The following is a 16018-nucleotide window of genomic DNA, read 5'->3' on the forward strand; positions in this document are numbered from 1 at the left end:
GTCACTGCCATCCTATCATCGTCGCCTCCTTGTGCAATGAAGTATCGTTTCCTGCGCAAGACTTAGTTGCCTGGTCAGTTTCGCTGCGCCCCGTCGCCTTCTGTTTATATAGATTCATCGATTCCTCCTCCAACCTGAATCCTTCAATCCTTTTTTCATCTGCTGTACGATCATCACAACACTCCTCTGCTCTCCGACTTACTTGCTCCCCATTTCTCCACAGCCACCACAACGCCCATGCGCTTCGGTCCAACACCTCACCAATGATCATCTCACACCGCCATGCCGCGACACCAAAGCCCATCACCGAACGCCATACCATACCAAACCCGACCAGCCTCAGATTCGTTGCAGCAGTCCACCGACACCGGTCACCCGACATCCATGGCCAAGCCGATCTTTCATCTTCATCACTGGCCAGTCGAGCAAGGTGGGTAAAAATCATGAGGCTGGCCCAGATGCCAAACCAGTTGAAACCTCTGAGCGGCTGGAGTCCTGATGAGGATTATTCCGAGGGACGACCACAACGCGTTGATGATAAGATTCCTGCCGGTGCACCCTCCCACCAGTTCCATTGCGGTTTTAAAGCAAGCTGACCCCGGGTTCTTTCAATTTTGCCTCAGCGTCATCATCCTTCGACGGATGCAAGCTTTCGCGAACGAAATCTCGCTCGCCTTTCGGAACGAATCTTCATCACCGGCCTTCCTTTGTGAGTGTGTCTCCCTGATCACACTTGCTTGCTTCTGCGTTGCTGATCTCCTCGTTGTAGCACACCCAGCCCTCGCCGCAGACCCATGCTCACCAGCGACAAAGGCCGACAGCGCCGCATCACCGGCACTTTCAGCACGCATGTCACCGGTGGAGAGTATGTCGACGATGGATGGTCCTGGGCTGGAGATGTCAGAGATGAAGAGAGCATAATGCAATGTTGTTGCCGTCTGATACATACCTTTCGAATGAAATCTGCGCAATGTCTGTCAGTAAGTTCTTTGAAGTCTCAGTCTCAGTGCCAGTGCCAGAAGTCATCATGCTTGGGAAGGGGATACACGCCTGGAGTAGAAGCAAGAGCTCAATGAAGAGCAGGCCTGCCACAAGTTGACGACGTCGAAAGTCTGAACCAAGGGGTGAAGATCATGAGGCCGGCCACGACGCGAGAACGAATGTGTACTTGTCTGAGCGACGGAGGAGAAAGGAGCGTGGTTTTGGGATGAAATGTCTGCCACTTTGCCAAGCCGTATCTCCCATGGTTCTTTCAACCAGAACAATGGTACAATGACCCGCGATACTTACGCAACAACTCCGGCGACCTGAGCAGAGTTGGATCTAATCTTCGCATCACATTCCAGCTCATTTCCAGTTTCGAAGACTAGTGCGGTACATCACGAGCTCTTGGTTAGGTGTATAAGGGTTGCTCTCGAGCCGAAGAGATGTCGTCGTCTGAGAATGTATAGCTTTGGATCTATGCCATAATTACGAGGCTCTTGACTCTTGATATTACGCATACAGCTTGCGCCGTGAGCCTTGGGCCTTGGGTACACTTCCTGGGCCTTCTTCTGTGGTCTTGGATGGGCCTTGACGTCTTGGCTCATAGTTAGGTGACGCGGCCTTTATCCATTCATAGGGCTTCAAGCGAAGGGAAGAAGCTGTATGCTTTGGCTCCAGGACGGCATGCGAGCGCCGGTGCTCAGGAAATGTCGGCAATTGATCAGGGGTGTGGAGAAGTCGAAAGATGGGTCTACGATCTGACGGAGGGAGGAGATTTCCCTGCTGATACCGCACGCCGTAGCCATTTCATGCTCCCGTGAGCATTCGTGTGAGGTCGAGATCCGGGACGCTCGAACGCATCTCCTAGCCCTCGAAACTGTGAGCCTTCTTCATGAGCAGCTGGTAGGACGAGCCATCGAAGCGACAGTGACTGTGATCTTGAAGCGTGTCCGTGAAGTCGGCAACCCACTGTGCGTGACATATAGCGTATGCAAAGGCTGCATCTCCAATCGATGACGACCACACCCTGTGCAATGTAGTTTCAAGGTAATGCATCGTCCATGATCGGTGCCGAGATCATGAAAGAATGCGAGAGCACGAGTCGTTGGTTCGAAGGTTTTCGTTTCGTCAGCCGCAAGCGCGGTGGTGTCTAAAACAACCTATTGAGTCAGCCCCCTCCGGCATTAGTAACACCACACCACCACACCCTTGGCAGTGTAATCTCGCGTTGTTGTTGTTGTTGTTCACGCGTTTATACAACCTTACCGTCGCCCTTACCGCCGCCCTTACCGCCGCTATAGACGACGCCGACGTCGGACTACTATAGGTATTTAACGCCGCTAACTTAGACGCCTTCCTTCCTATAGCGCTACTATTGCCGGAGGTTATCGCACACACCGAGGAGCTACTAACGCGTAAAGGCGTAGAAGTTAACGTAGAAGAATCGAGTATAGATAAGCGGACTAATAGGCCGGTTATCCGCCGTCGCCGGCGTATAAAGAGGCATCTTATTAAAAGCGTTGCCGCCGGCTATAGTATGTTAATAGTCCCTTAAGGCGTCGACAACCTTAGAGTATTACGTAAGTAGATAGTTAATCTCGACGCTCTAGTAACTATAACGCTAGAGCTATAGTCGTAGGTAGAGCTATTTATTAATAACTTCTAGATTCGGAAAGAGATACGATATAAGGTAGACGGCACGGCGGTATATACCTATAAGTGCTACTTCGCGACTATCCTCGTTATAACGAAGGGCGATAGTAAGAAGCCGCGGCCGAAGAAGATTAAGCGTAGATACTCGTATCTAGTAAGGATAAAGGTATCGTTTAAGGTCGACGACGACGCTAATAAGGTCGGTAGAGCTCCGGTTATTAGCCGCGTAGTAATCCGGCGAATAGAGATAAGTAGCCGAGTTAAGTATACTAAGTACTATACTATACGTTAATTCGATCTATTCCGGCGCTACTCGGTACTTTAGAAGGCTACTAGCTATTAGTGTTATAAAGGCTACCGCCCTACGACCGTATAGAATAGTATTTAAGCATTTAGTAATCTAGAGGCTCAAGAGATATTTAAGGTAGCCGGTAGGCTCTATATAGTCCGTTACGACGTTAATAACGCTAGTACCGTATACCGGAAGGTATTCCCTAACCTCCGACTCGGCGGTACTATTACGGACTAGCCGGCGTAGTAGTAAGAGCTAAAGGAGTAGTATAAATAACGTAGTAAGTTTTTATAAACGAGAAAACGAGAAGTTAAGAAGTTAAAGATTAGTATCGAATTTAGATTACTTAGTAGCGGGAGCTCCTAGTAATACCCTAATCCGGAAGGAGACCTACCTAATCCGGCTATTATAACTCTCGACGTTACCTTACGACTACTACTATTTAAACGCGCTCGAATTCGAGTCGTTTAGAAGAGGATTCCGAGCTTTAGTTTTAAAGCTAGCGATTCTTAGAAGTTTTAAGGTATTACTAAGAGGACCCTAGAATTTCGGCTCGAAGGCGGGCCGCGCGCGGGCCGCGAATTTAAGCTAATTATAAATTCGAGAATATACTCGAATTTAACGCTAGTAGAACTTCGACTATTTCTTAAAACTTCCGAGAATTTCGAGCTTTAAATAATATATACTAACTTCTCTCTACTTATAGATATTATAAAATGCTCTAAGATTAGGGCTATACGCGAACTAGACGGCGAGACCGCTTATAGTATCGTCTAGGCTTATTAGAAACGTATCCGGCTCCTTATACGCCGTAGTTACCTTACCCTTATAGACTTAATATATAAAACTAATTATCTTAGCTAGTTTCTCTTTACCCTTATTGTTCGCGATAAGTATAGTTACTAGCGCCCTTATACTTAGTTCCTTACGAAGTCTAAAGACGGCGATAGTATCGCTACTTATTTAAGGCGAATTATCCGGTAGTCTAGCGGTCGTAGAGGCTAGCGTCCGTATTACTTTATAACTAACGACTTAGCTACTAAACAACGTACGGTTAAGCTAGCGTTTAGCGATAAGGAAGATAGTCTAGCTAAGGATAGTAAGGACGAAGACGCTAGTAACTTTAGCCTTTATGTCGTCGTCTACCTACTCTACTATATCTATATATAGCGGACGATAAAGCGGAAGTTTAGTAGTACGAATTACGAGAAGGTACGTTAAAAGCTCTTCTCGGTAGTTATAGCGAGGTAGTTAGTTGCCGGTTATCGTTCTTCCCTTAAAGAGGTACTTAACCTACTACCGAACGACGATACCGATAGCCGTTTGTTTGTTTGTTTGTTGTTTGTTTGTTCCATTTACGTCCTTTTGGAGTCTATAACTATGTAGGACGGCCTTGCAAGCAAGGCAGTAGATCTATTTACAATCAAATTCTTTTAGTATTCTTTGACCTTAGGGGAAACCCCGTGCCTAAGGCAATGCCAAAGGACTTTAAACAAATGCAAGACAAAGGAAATCGAACGAGTGTCGTTGTCTGTTGTCTATAGCTAGGGCTACAGAATTTTCGTGCTAAGTCAAACGAGTGTTGCAGCCTAGGGCTACAGAATTTTCGCGCCAAGCTTTTTGCAGAATTTTCAGCGGATCCTTCCGCTTCGCACGTACGCTGCGAATTCGAAAGAGAGAGAGGAAATGCATTGCATTGCAAAAGCAGTGCAGGAGCGACGCAGATGCGCAAGCAGCTATCCAACTCGCTATCTTCTCTTATCCTTAATATGCCTTTGTGGAACTATATGCCGCTTCCAAACGCATATAGCTACGCAGGTTAATCGCAGAGTTGTGGATTCCACCGAGTTCCAGCTCTTTAAAGTGCATGTATGCTTCCTTTCGAGGGCGACGACGTCTCTAGGGACATGCGATTTCGATTCGGATTTCGAGGAGATGCGCGTATAGGACAGAGTAGACTGCCTCTTCTTCTTCTTCTTCTTCTTCTCGTTCGTAGCGTAAAGAGCTATTCGTTCGAATCGTGCTGTTGTTCTGTTATAGCTTGTATTTCGAGGCGGATTTCGAGAAGGATTTCGAGAAGGATTTTGGGCGGATTTCGAGAGATTTTCGAGGAGGTTTGTTCTTCCAGACTGTCTTAGTTTCCCTTCCAAGGAAGGTACTTACGACGGCCACCGCGTAAAGGTGCAGTCTGTTCGGCCGTCTACCGATAGCCGTAACTATATTAAGAAGGAGCTAAAGGATAATATTAAGCTCTAGGCTCTTTATTATCGTATATATTTACTTCTACTACTTTAGGTACTATCGACTAATCCCCTTAAAGGCGTATATAACGTATATAAGATAGATACGAAATAGTAGATAGCGGCTAACTTTATGTTCGTTAGTATAGCTATATATTACGAGTAGAAGTACGTCTAATTCGACTAACGGACTAAGAACGAGCGTAAGCGCAAAGGTTACCGAGTCTATCTAATTATAATAAAGATCCTTTATACTAGCTTAGTAACTAGCTACCTTAGTTTCTATAGCGTATATAATAGTAGATTAGCGCTTAGATATAGCTCTTAAGGTAGGACGGATTTACGCTAATACTATTAACTAACGACCTTAGATATACGTATAAGGCGTACCGTAAGAGCAACCTTCCGTATACGTATATATAGCACTAGTATAAGCTTCTTAACTATATTGAATAAGAGTATAGGGACCGCTAGCTCTTTATATTTATAAGTATAAGTAAGTTCGAAGGTATAGAAGTCTTCGATACCGCCTTAACGGACTACTTCGCGCGTAACATTAAGGACGATATTAAACCGCTATAAGCTTACTAACTTACGGTCACTAAGGCTACTTATAACATCCGCTAAGCTATATATAATATTAAGGAGGGCCTTAAATGCTATAACGCTTCTTACGACGAGAAGCTACGTACGTAGAAGAGGTAGATTAATACTCTAAACTATATAGCCGGATTAGTACGTAAGGAGGTAGTAAGACTCGCTATACGAGAGCACTTTAATTAAGAACTTCCTAATAAAATACCTCTACTATAGCTTACGTAACGACTACTCGATAAGGGCTTCTCCTTAAGCTAGTTCTACGTTAAATTAGAGCCTATTAAGGGTAGGCCTTATATCGATCTTACCCTCGAATCTACTAACTCCGCGACAACAATAACACTCTTAGAGCCTATACTAGTAGCTCTACCGCCGACGAAGAAGAAGCGAGTATTAAGGAAGGTAGTAGCGGTTAAGGTAGAAAGCTCTATAACGACTACTAAGACGACTATAAAGAAGAAGAAGACGGTAATAACGACGGTAACAATAACGGTAACGATAATACTAAATAATCTATACTAACCTCTACCGTCGGCGTAAGAAAGGTAATATAACCCGGAGGCTAGCCCTTCTATAGTAAAGGGCCTACTAAAGAAACGACGGAAGGTAGGAGCGACGGCGGCGACGGCGCCGGCTAGTAAGGGCACTATAGATATAGTAGATATAACGTAATAAACAAAACGGATAGTAATATTAATAAACGAACGATAGTTATAGTCTAAAGGTAGATATTTACTAGTACGCTCTACGTACATCTCTTACTTACGTAAACGACTCGTACGGAAGCTAAAAACGTTATTGCTACTATTAAACGTTTAGCTAATTAGAGCGCGAGAAACTCCTTTAACTTTCTATCTACTACCCTTAAAACGATAGCGACGGCGGCGACGGTAAGGTATCCTACGGTAAGAACGCGACAGTAACAGCGAGTCGCGACTCGCACCGGTAATTAGCTAACAGTGTAGATCCAGCATCCTCCGGAGGTTCTCAGCCTGGGCGTGTGCACGGGCGCGGGCAATAGGTTGTTATAGACGTACCCGCAAGCGCCGCCAGTGACCTCGTGTGTCGCGTGGGCTCAAACTCAACATCGTGGGCTGATCTCCAACCCTGCACCAACAACTCAACAACAACCACCCACCCATACCCTCCACTGGTTCCAACTTAACATCTCGCTCTTGCGAACCCGTCAACGACTCTACACCCTTTCGCATCCTCACCGCGACGACCGTCCGCTCAGCACCACCCTCAAACGTGCGCACGAAATCCTCTCTCACAACCTCACCACAACCATGGCGAAACTAGGCAACCTCATCCCCCTCCTAATCCTCTTCGTCGTCATCGGCATCGCCGCCTGGATTGGCTACGGCTTCTACACCTGGTCCAACGAACTCGCCGCGCGCGGCCAAAAGAAAATGGAGAAGAAGAACATGGCGTTTACGAAAGAGGGCGGGCTGAGAGTCGGAGTGAAGGGGGAGAGTGATGAGAATGTGGGGGACAAGACGCAGAAGTGAGTTGAACTGTTGCTGAGGGAGCTGGTATAGAAGACGAGTGGGAATGGGTCGCTGACGGTGGATATAGTGTGCTCTACAACGTCTGGAACAACGCGGAGCTGCCCGCTTCCAAGTCGAGACTGGGGTGGAATAGCTCGCAAGAGGGCGCGGCGAAGAAGGGTGGGGCTGCGGCGAAGACGAGCAAGTAGAACGTGTGAGGGCATATGGCTGGGAATGATGCGGACGTGGGATGATCAACGACGTTATGAATTGGAATGCAGCATGGCTAGGGATCAACGAAATGACGCGGCGTGCGCGAGAGGCAAGACGGATACACTGTGGACGAAGGAGGACAGAGGACAAAGACTCAAGGTGCGAAAGAGGTCTCTCCAGGTCGCTGCACAAGGAGGGCAGTGCAGAGCTGAGGCTATTCTCCCGCCGTAACGAAGTCAATGATGGAATGAACGTGAGAGCGGTTTTTGGCCGGCTATTGAGCCACATAGAGTCGCATTCCGTCCCCAGCGAAGTGCTTTGATGTTCTTTCAAGATCACACTGCTTTTCTGAAGCGTAGACTCCAGGCCTGCATACTACACGCGAGCCGACTAAACAGAATCGCTTCGCGGCAAGCACTCCGCGACATGCTCTCACACGGACGTCAACTCAGTAGCAATGAAACGTATTCCATATCCATTCTCAGCTATCTCAGCCAAGAGCGACAACATCTGATCTGTCGGTCAAAGCAGTACTGTCATCCTCGCATCCTGCACTAGATCCGATCTCTTCTGGCATTGCCTCGCCATTCATCCGAGCAGAAATTACAATAGAGCGCGATCGAAGAGTCGAACAAAGCCGTCTTAATAGCGCCATTCGCTGCAACCGCTTCCCACCTCAAAACGCCCTGTACTCCATACACCAGTCCTGTGAATCCGTTCAATTGCTCATGTCTGGTTGCGCGCCCACAGCTAGTACTGCTTGAAAGTCGTCTTGTCGAGATTTCTCAACGCCTGCACATCGCGACTCGCCTCGAAACCAAGTTTGTGGCTCGGAATGTCCTGCAGCGCACCTCGCGCAGTACCACCGGGACTACGACTGCTCGCGCGAGGAGGCGGCACACCGTCAGCACCCGCGTTGAGCATGGCCGAGATGCTGGGGATGGTCTGGCCGGAGGCGGGGGGTTGTGATGCGCCGGATGTTGCTTGGGCGTCGGGTTTGCTCTGTTGGATGATGTTAGGAAGCTGGAGAGTGTGGTCAGAGGATGTGGTCGGACGTACTGTTGGTGATGAGGGTTGAGGTGCGGATGATGTGTCGGGGCGTGGGCTTTCCTTCCTCGCGACGAGATCTGGCTCGACGGCGGAAGGTGGCGCGGGTGCAGGCGCGGGCCTCTGCTCGTGGGACTGTGGCGTTGCGGAGGGGTATGGGGAGGATTGTTGGAGTGGTGGAGGTTGGTAGCCCGAGTAGCCGGACTGTGAGGAATGTTGTTAGTAGAAGTTCACCTATTGCGCGAGCTGACAACGACTCACCTGATGGTTGGTCGGTGGCGGAGGATAGGTATGCTGGTAGGCACCTGACGGAGGGTATTGGCCGTACTGCGATCCGGGAGGAGCACCCATTGACGGTGGTCGGTCGTATGCTGTGCCGTGTTGTGGTCCGTTGTAGCCATTGGGAGGTGGTGGGTAGTGCATACCCTGCATTGGATGGCCTGGATGTTGTCCGTGGTGGAAGTATGGCGAATAAGGGTAATGAGGTGGTGGCGTGTGCATCGGGCTTGGAGGCGCCCATGATTGGTAGTATGGTGGAGGTCTCTGATAAGGCGGCTGGTTTGGTGCGTGTGTGTAGCCTGGAGAGTTCATGGGTCCGCGAGTAACTGCTGGAATGTTGCTCTGCTCGTGGACGGTCGAATCTGGGTACATGCCCTTCTCTGGTCGGATGTGACGCAGTTGAGGATCGTTTGTCGGCTGCATGAGATTTTGCGCAACCGTGGAAGATCGCGAGAAGTAGCTGATGAGATGCAGGTGTTGGCCAGAGTTCGTCGTGATAGAGAATGACTGCTTCATCAGTCCGTCAGGCTTATAGCGATAGCCATCCGGCCCACCTCCATCAGAGTCAGCTTCCGGAGGATTCGTGCTGTCGCGAGCCGCATTGCTGCTGTTGCCTCCACGCTTGCCCTCCATCTCGCGATACGTCAAAAAGCTGCCCGACACACGACTTGCACTCCACGATTTGCCATCGGTCCATCGTCGCATTCCCGCCTCGCGCTCATCCCAAACGAAGACCGAGCCGGATTTGATCGATTGACGCTCCTTTTCCGACAGGCGACGCTGGACGCGCGGGAGAAGACCTATGCGACACGCCTCGAAGAGAATGATGGCATCTGCAGGCGTGCGCACATGGCCGTTGTACGTTTCCATTCCGATCATGTTTGCTGGTGGGAGGGGAACGAACTGTAGCGCTGGTCAGTACAAGGAAGAGAATACAGGCATAAAAGGCGCCACGCACGTCTCAGTTTGGCCACAACAAAGCAAGTGAATAGAATTGCCCAGACTCGGCGAATAGCACTGGCAAGCTGGCTAGTAGTCGTGTAGAAGCTGCTGTTCAAAGGCTGTAGATCCGCGGGCAGGGAAAGTGACGGTAAAGGTTGGAAGAGGAGGGAGAGAGAGGGCACAAAGCGAAGGTAATCCGAGCTGTCGGCCTAGCATTATGCATAATAGTCTAACCAAACTAGTCACCTTTCAGAGTTTTGCTCCGCTTGCCGCTAACCTTGCTTTAGCGCCTTGTCAAAGCTTGGCCTCAAGACTTCCACTCCGACGCCTCCCTTCTGGGCATCATCTTCCTTGACATTGATCATGGTGCTCATCTTCTATGAGTGCTGCGTATCTGTCCGGCGGCCTGGAAGTGGAACATCAAAGTACGATCAATAACAGCGGTCTCGGTCTCTACCCTCTCCATGCCCCTGTCTTGGGCCCGTCCAGGATCCCCGCAAAGACGGTCGAATGTTCCGCGATCGGCAACACCACGCGGACCAAGCCTCAGTCTAAAGTCTCGCGAGTATCCGGAAAGACATGGCTTTCACGGCGAAGTCGTCAACAATGCGAGCCGGGCGACACAACATCTGTCACTCCAAGAATCTTGCTGCCCAGGCAAGGACGGGAGGAGGGAAGAATGTCTCTCAGGCCGGTGTCTGCAATGACAAAATCGCACAAGGCAATCCAATCGCTCGTGTCCTACATCCTGGTCACGAAGTCGTTTTGCTTACCTCGCCAACAGGAATCCAACCGAGACGATGGTGTGACCCCGGAAGCGACATGGTACACATGTAAACCTTATTAAGGTTTACAGACTCAACTTTTAAGCTTGACCTAAAATCGACTCAGCCCTGACGCCAGAACAGCCAGATCTCGTATGCCTCCGGGGCGAGCCGAGTTGTGTGGCTGCAGTCTCGAACGTTGTGCAGCTTCATGGTCGAACATTGGCGCAGCGGCCGATATTCGCATCTTTGCAAGCCACCACGTGTCCTACAGATGGGTCCAGGCCAAGCGCCCGCCGAAGCAAGTGGAGATCGCAACAGGCTGCCCATTTGCCCGATAAGCTTGAATGGTAGCGCGGCGAAGCTTGTCCCGACATGCGTCTCGCGAGTGGAGAGGCTATCGGAGATCGCCAAGACTGCAGCGTCTGCGACGGTGGTGTGAGCTTCGCTTTTGCTTTGAGATGCGAATGCGATGTGCGAAGGAGGAGGCTGATGGGCGAGGACATGCGTGCTGTCAACAGAAAGGCAGCCAGTGGACGCGAAGAATGCCACACACCAAAGACTCCTGTTGGAAAAGATACGTACGTACTCGTTCGCATCCCGCCAAGGCTTGGTGTCCACTTCGCTGTTCTTGGTCTTTCTTAGTCCTGCCTCTCGCAGCATTAGAGTGCGGAGACCGGAGCCGGCAGCGGAAGAATACACTCACGCGAGGCGTATCTCATACACTCCTTCCGCCGCATGCCGAAGTCGGACCCGTTCACGAAAGAGGATTCGATGTCTGCCTTTGGAAGGTGACGGTCCGTCCACAAGAGGGCACCACCTCGTCGACCGACCGTTCCCTGAGAACAAGTCATTCAGGCCACCATTTCGTCGTCGTGCGAGTCGTCCCAGCATAATCAACACACCGAAGGTGGTGTCGATACAAGAACAGTTTCTGACGACGACTGCCTGGCTTGTCGAAGACTTGGCCAAGGACCACGTCGGGTGTATCCTGCACTTCTAGAGCCGCAGGCAGCAGTTGTGCAGATTTGCAACCCTAGGCGAGCGATTATCTCGGCTGGACTTGTTTCACCCGTGTTGGAGCAGACATGCGATGATGAATACACATCATGCCACCGCAAACGTCTGGGTCTCGAAGTCCCGCCGATAATGCCAGTCAAGAAGATGTCCAACGAACCTCAGGCCACCTCGGTACCGCCTGTCAGTCGCCAGCCCACGACTTCCCGCTTTGCAGCAGAATGAGGACACATCTGCCAGAGACTAGAGTAGCAGACCTGCTCCAATCCTGTCCCAAGCGTATGTCACTCGCCGAGACTCTAGCCGACTGCGTAGTGAGTCCCAAGTCTGGGCACGACCTCATCAATGCTTGGCTAGTCTAATCACCCGCGGAACGACGCGGGCTCGTGATGAGGAGATCGCCAAGTCTGGACTTGGGTCCTTCTGGTGTGATGAGGTTTGATAAGGTGAGTCTGGGCAGTATCAAGCGTGGCCTGCTCATCTAGGAGAACGTGGCCCTTCCGCGCTTTTTGCGCAGGTCTTGAATGTTCTCTTATAGACTGGTCCTCTGATGGTCGAGCAGGTCGTCAGAGTGTCATGTTCATTTTGGTTTGGTAGTGCACGTTGGCAGGAAGGTTGCTCTTTTGAGAAGTCTCAGCCAAAACAAAGCCAAGCCGTGGTGTAGTTCAAGCAAGAACAAGGCCCACGCCTTGCGACTTGACGTACGCCAACCAGCAATGTTGCTTTAACATGACGATGAGGAACAAATCACACGAGGGAGCTGGGCCTACCAATTGGAGCCACAGACCAGTACGAACCATCACCAGCCGTCGCGGCCTTCCCTCCGAGACTCGCAGGTCGTGGCGCACGAGTGGTAGTTAGTGACCTGGAATCAAATGCAAGGTTCAACCGATGAGGTACCGGACGCATCAAATACCACATGTACAACATCTGTGTCTTTTGGATGTTGTTGTCTTGGACGATCTCAGGCCGAGACGTTTCGTGAGGAAACCGAGAGGCGTTCGTAGGTGCCTCGAACATTTCCTTCAACGTTGTGGAGACTTCAAACGACACTGAGACAAGATCAGACGATTTAGCATTCACATATCTTGCTGCCAGAACGAATGATCCTCCCGTACCAAATCTGGAGATTCGATCGGCACCCAGACACGTTGAAATTCGCCTCAGCGAACGCTCGAGTTGCCTTGACAATGTGCCAATCGACATCAAGCTCCTACACAACCAGCTCTGCTTCTCAAAGACATGCTCTGTCTCTCGCTAGTCGAAGCTCGGCGGGACGCAGCTGATTCTCACATTGTCGAGATCTCGCTGGAAGTGCTCACGCTCACGCCTTCATAGCAAAGTTCCGCGCTGCGTGCACATCTCTCCCCGTCGACGTCTTTCTTAGGTCGTCGTAGACGCTCTACGCGCTGGCGCCGCCGATGCTCTCGCTCGTTAGGTAATCAAGTATCGACCAGACCAGGCAGGCAACGGTCGAGATGCTCTCCGCACTCATTTCGTGCAGACCTTCTCCGCAGCCCTGAGCAATACCTACAGCAACATTAGCACGACTCGGTAAGCCCAGCTTTGATCATATACATACTTTGAAATCATGATCCTCCATCGATCCAAAGACCGCATGTTTACCTAGCTTCGCCGCCGTGACCCTCGGGCTCCCGATCCCAAACGCCACGCGCGCCAAGTATCGAGGATCATCACGATCGGGACACGCTGCGAGGACTTCGTTCCAAGCCGCCGCATCCCAGGGTCGGGGTGGAGGGACGAGTTGCTTGACTGCAGTGTGAGTCTCGCAGTACGTACCTGAGAATCCCAAGTCAGTGAAGCCCGCTTCGGTGGGAGGATAGCATTGGAACTTACAATGCCCGCACTCCTGTGCATTGCCGGGTAGGGAGTCGCCAAAATGTTCGGCCAGCGATCTCGCGAAACAGGCTTCACCTGTAATGAGGCCCATGACTTGATCCATGCGGTTCAACTCCTGTTGCTCTCTGCCCTCCATGTCCTCATACAGTTCATCGACAATCTTCTCCGCCTCGGCTTTACTCGGCGGCCACTTTCCCATCACACGAAAGACATTCACCACACCTGTAGTCTGCAGGTCGATGAGATGACTATCGTGCCAGGAGTTGAGCTTCGCAACGAGATCATTACGAGAGACGCTCGTGCGTTGAAAGGCGCGGTCGAGGTCGACATGGGACAGAGTCCTTGCTTTCGTCGTAACTTTTCGGAGAGCTGATGCAGCAGGCGACTTGTCCCACTCGGTGTTTTTGAGGGACTTGTATGAGTACTTGGTGTATTTCGGTGTGGTGGCTCGCAGGAGGTTGAAGCGAAGCTCGAGTTGAGCGTATATGTTGCCCAATGCGTTTGCCTGTAAGTTTGTCAGTATGAGGTGTGCTTGCAACTTGTGGCGGGTTCAGGTATTGTGTCCGACCTTGATGTCGAACTCTCTTGACTGTTGGTTGAAGTTCGCCTCGATGTGGTTCTCCGGTGCGGGCGAGGGATGGAGCTTGAACACATCCTGCAATAGTCTGCGGACCGACGATTTGGATGGTAAATCTCCACGAGCAAAGCTCTCGCGAAGGTGCAGATCATCAGCACAAAGGTAAAGCATGCACTGGCTCTCCAATCCATCTCGTCCTGCGCGACCGATCTCTTGGCTGTAAGACTCAAGACTCGATGGTGCTGCGTAATGCACCACGCTCCGGATGTTGGCTTTGTCGATTCCCATCCCAAAGGCAATAGTCGCCACGACGATCATGTCGTTCGCTTTCATAAACGCTTCTTGGCAATGTGTCTTCTCGATCTTGTCCATGCCAGCGTGAAAATGTCTCGCTTTGAACCCATGCGTACGGAGCTGTCCAGCCAGCTCTTCAGTCTGCTTCTGTTGTGTGACGTAGATAATCGTCGACCCATGGTACGCTTTCAAAAACGCTCGCAGCTTCGGGTACGAGTCTTTCTTGCTCAGGTAAGATTGCGCATGCAAGCGCAGATTTGACCTATACGTCGATGTGCGGAACAGCCCCTCCTCGGGGATGTCAAAAGCTCGACACACGTCCTGCGCCACGGACGGAGTCGCTGTCGCAGTCAAGCAGATCACTCGCTCAGCTTGAATCTCCTTTGCAAATCGTGCAACTTTGAGGTAGTCCGGCCGGAAGGAATGGCCCCATTCGGAGATACAGTGAGCCTCGTCAACAGCCAGAAGTCGGACGCCTCCGGGAACGTTGGCCATGCTAGCCACAAAACCTTCATTGTTAAGCCGTTCCGGCGCACAGTACAGGATGTCGAGCGTGCCATTACGCATGGCATCAACAGTCTGGAGATACTCTTCCTTCGTTTTGGTCGAGTCCATGACGGCGGCGCTGATACCCTTGCGATGGAGTGCGTCGACTTGATCCTTCATCAGTGCAATTAGAGGCGAGACGACAAGTGTGATGCCTTGCTCCCCTTTTCCTTGCCGTTCACCTCTCTCCTTATCGAGGATCTTGAAGCATAGAGCTGGGACCTGATAGCAGAGAGATTTGCCGCCGCCTGAGATATGTCAGCTTACTTCGACGCTGGACACATTGATGAAATACAGACCAGTGGGGAAGACGACGACCGAGCTCTCGCCATCAAGAAGTCTTGCGATGGCCGCCTCCTGCTTCAGCCGAAAAGCATTGAGACCGAATCGCTCTCGGAGGACAGCGTTCGCCGTCGATCTCGCCTCCGGTGACGAGGTCGGCACTTCCGGATCTGTGCGCAGCTTCTTCGCTTCGCCGGAGGCTTCAGTGTCATTTTTGCGCTTCAATGAGTTGCCATTGGTCGGCAGCAAGTTGAGCATCTCGGCTTCGTCAGAAGACGAAAGTCCAAAACCGTCGTTCTCGCTCATGATCGCTAGCAAGATTCACGTTTCCGGTTATGATTCCGTTGACAGCGTCAAGAAAGTCAGGAAGTCGATTCAATGAAGGATGAGGGATACATAAGCGGCGTCAGGCACCGAAGTGATGAAGTCGCGACGCGCGATATAGAGTTCAACAGGGATGCACGGCTTGCTCGCGCAAGCATGTGACCGAGAAGATACATATGCCATGTGAGAGGCGTGGACGACGGGAACAACTGAAGGATTCCATGGTGCTGCCTGATTTGGAGATTGGATGTATATTTCTTGCCCTACGCCTGTTCAATGCACGGTCAGTTCAAAGACATCAACTAGAACAAAAGGCAAAGACTTTCACTCCAAACATATTCACTGTTTTGTAACTATGCGATATGTACGCCAAATCCTCATGGCCGGCATCCTTCTTCTCTTCCTCAGTACCGCCGCTGTCTTCTACACCTTGGATCTATACAGGATAGGCCAAGGCCCTTATGGTATCACCACAATCAGCTTCATACATGACAGGCGTGAGATATACCATCGCTAGCAAGAAACAATAGACAGAACTGCTCATAGACTACGCCCGTACACCCTCTCCTGGCGTCGAGTGCTATATAAACAGACCCCCTTCATGCCCGCATGGGAAG

The 16018-nt window shown here is 50.7% G+C and overlaps 6 protein-coding genes across 6 annotated transcripts; 2 read left to right on the plus strand and 4 right to left on the minus strand.

Annotated features, from left to right (window-relative positions):
* Positions 1 to 608: 608 nt before the first annotated feature.
* On the minus strand, positions 609 to 1029 carry MYCGRDRAFT_93764 (uncharacterized protein; the record flags this gene model as incomplete). Its single annotated transcript, XM_003851865.1, has 2 exons — positions 609 to 891; positions 950 to 1029. 2 exons carry the CDS (start codon positions 1027 to 1029, stop codon positions 609 to 611), a joined length of 363 nt encoding a protein of 120 aa, XP_003851913.1.
* A 5957-nt stretch (positions 1030 to 6986) lies between these two features.
* On the plus strand, positions 6987 to 7598 carry MYCGRDRAFT_72923 (uncharacterized protein; the record flags this gene model as incomplete). Its single annotated transcript, XM_003851370.1, has 2 exons — positions 6987 to 7273; positions 7345 to 7598. The coding sequence occupies 2 exons, from the start codon at positions 7056 to 7058 to the stop codon at positions 7463 to 7465; spliced, it is 339 nt and encodes a 112-aa protein (XP_003851418.1).
* A 564-nt stretch (positions 7599 to 8162) lies between these two features.
* On the minus strand, positions 8163 to 8954 carry MYCGRDRAFT_104781 (uncharacterized protein; the record flags this gene model as incomplete). Its single annotated transcript, XM_003851864.1, has 3 exons — positions 8163 to 8471; positions 8529 to 8720; positions 8778 to 8954. The coding sequence occupies 3 exons, from the start codon at positions 8946 to 8948 to the stop codon at positions 8220 to 8222; spliced, it is 615 nt and encodes a 204-aa protein (XP_003851912.1).
* A 308-nt stretch (positions 8955 to 9262) lies between these two features.
* Positions 9263 to 9863, minus strand: MYCGRDRAFT_72926 (uncharacterized protein; the record flags this gene model as incomplete). Its single annotated transcript, XM_003851863.1, has 2 exons — positions 9263 to 9698; positions 9754 to 9863. A coding segment is annotated over one exon (411 nt), but the record flags the coding sequence as incomplete, so codon positions are not given.
* Positions 9864 to 10876: 1013 nt separating this feature from the next.
* MYCGRDRAFT_93766 (uncharacterized protein) lies at positions 10877 to 11504 on the plus strand (the record flags this gene model as incomplete). Its single annotated transcript, XM_003851371.1, has 2 exons — positions 10877 to 11082; positions 11147 to 11504. 2 exons carry the CDS (start codon positions 10877 to 10879, stop codon positions 11502 to 11504), a joined length of 564 nt encoding a protein of 187 aa, XP_003851419.1.
* A 1584-nt stretch (positions 11505 to 13088) lies between these two features.
* On the minus strand, positions 13089 to 15335 carry MYCGRDRAFT_43325 (uncharacterized protein; the record flags this gene model as incomplete). Its single annotated transcript, XM_003851862.1, has 4 exons — positions 13089 to 13318; positions 13376 to 13883; positions 13947 to 15043; positions 15095 to 15335. The coding sequence occupies 4 exons, from the start codon at positions 15333 to 15335 to the stop codon at positions 13089 to 13091; spliced, it is 2076 nt and encodes a 691-aa protein (XP_003851910.1).
* Positions 15336 to 16018: the final 683 nt, after the last annotated feature.

Source organism: Zymoseptoria tritici, chromosome 6, assembly GCF_000219625.1.
Source record: "Zymoseptoria tritici IPO323 chromosome 6, whole genome shotgun sequence".
Classification (NCBI taxonomy): domain Eukaryota; kingdom Fungi; phylum Ascomycota; class Dothideomycetes; order Mycosphaerellales; family Mycosphaerellaceae; genus Zymoseptoria; species Zymoseptoria tritici.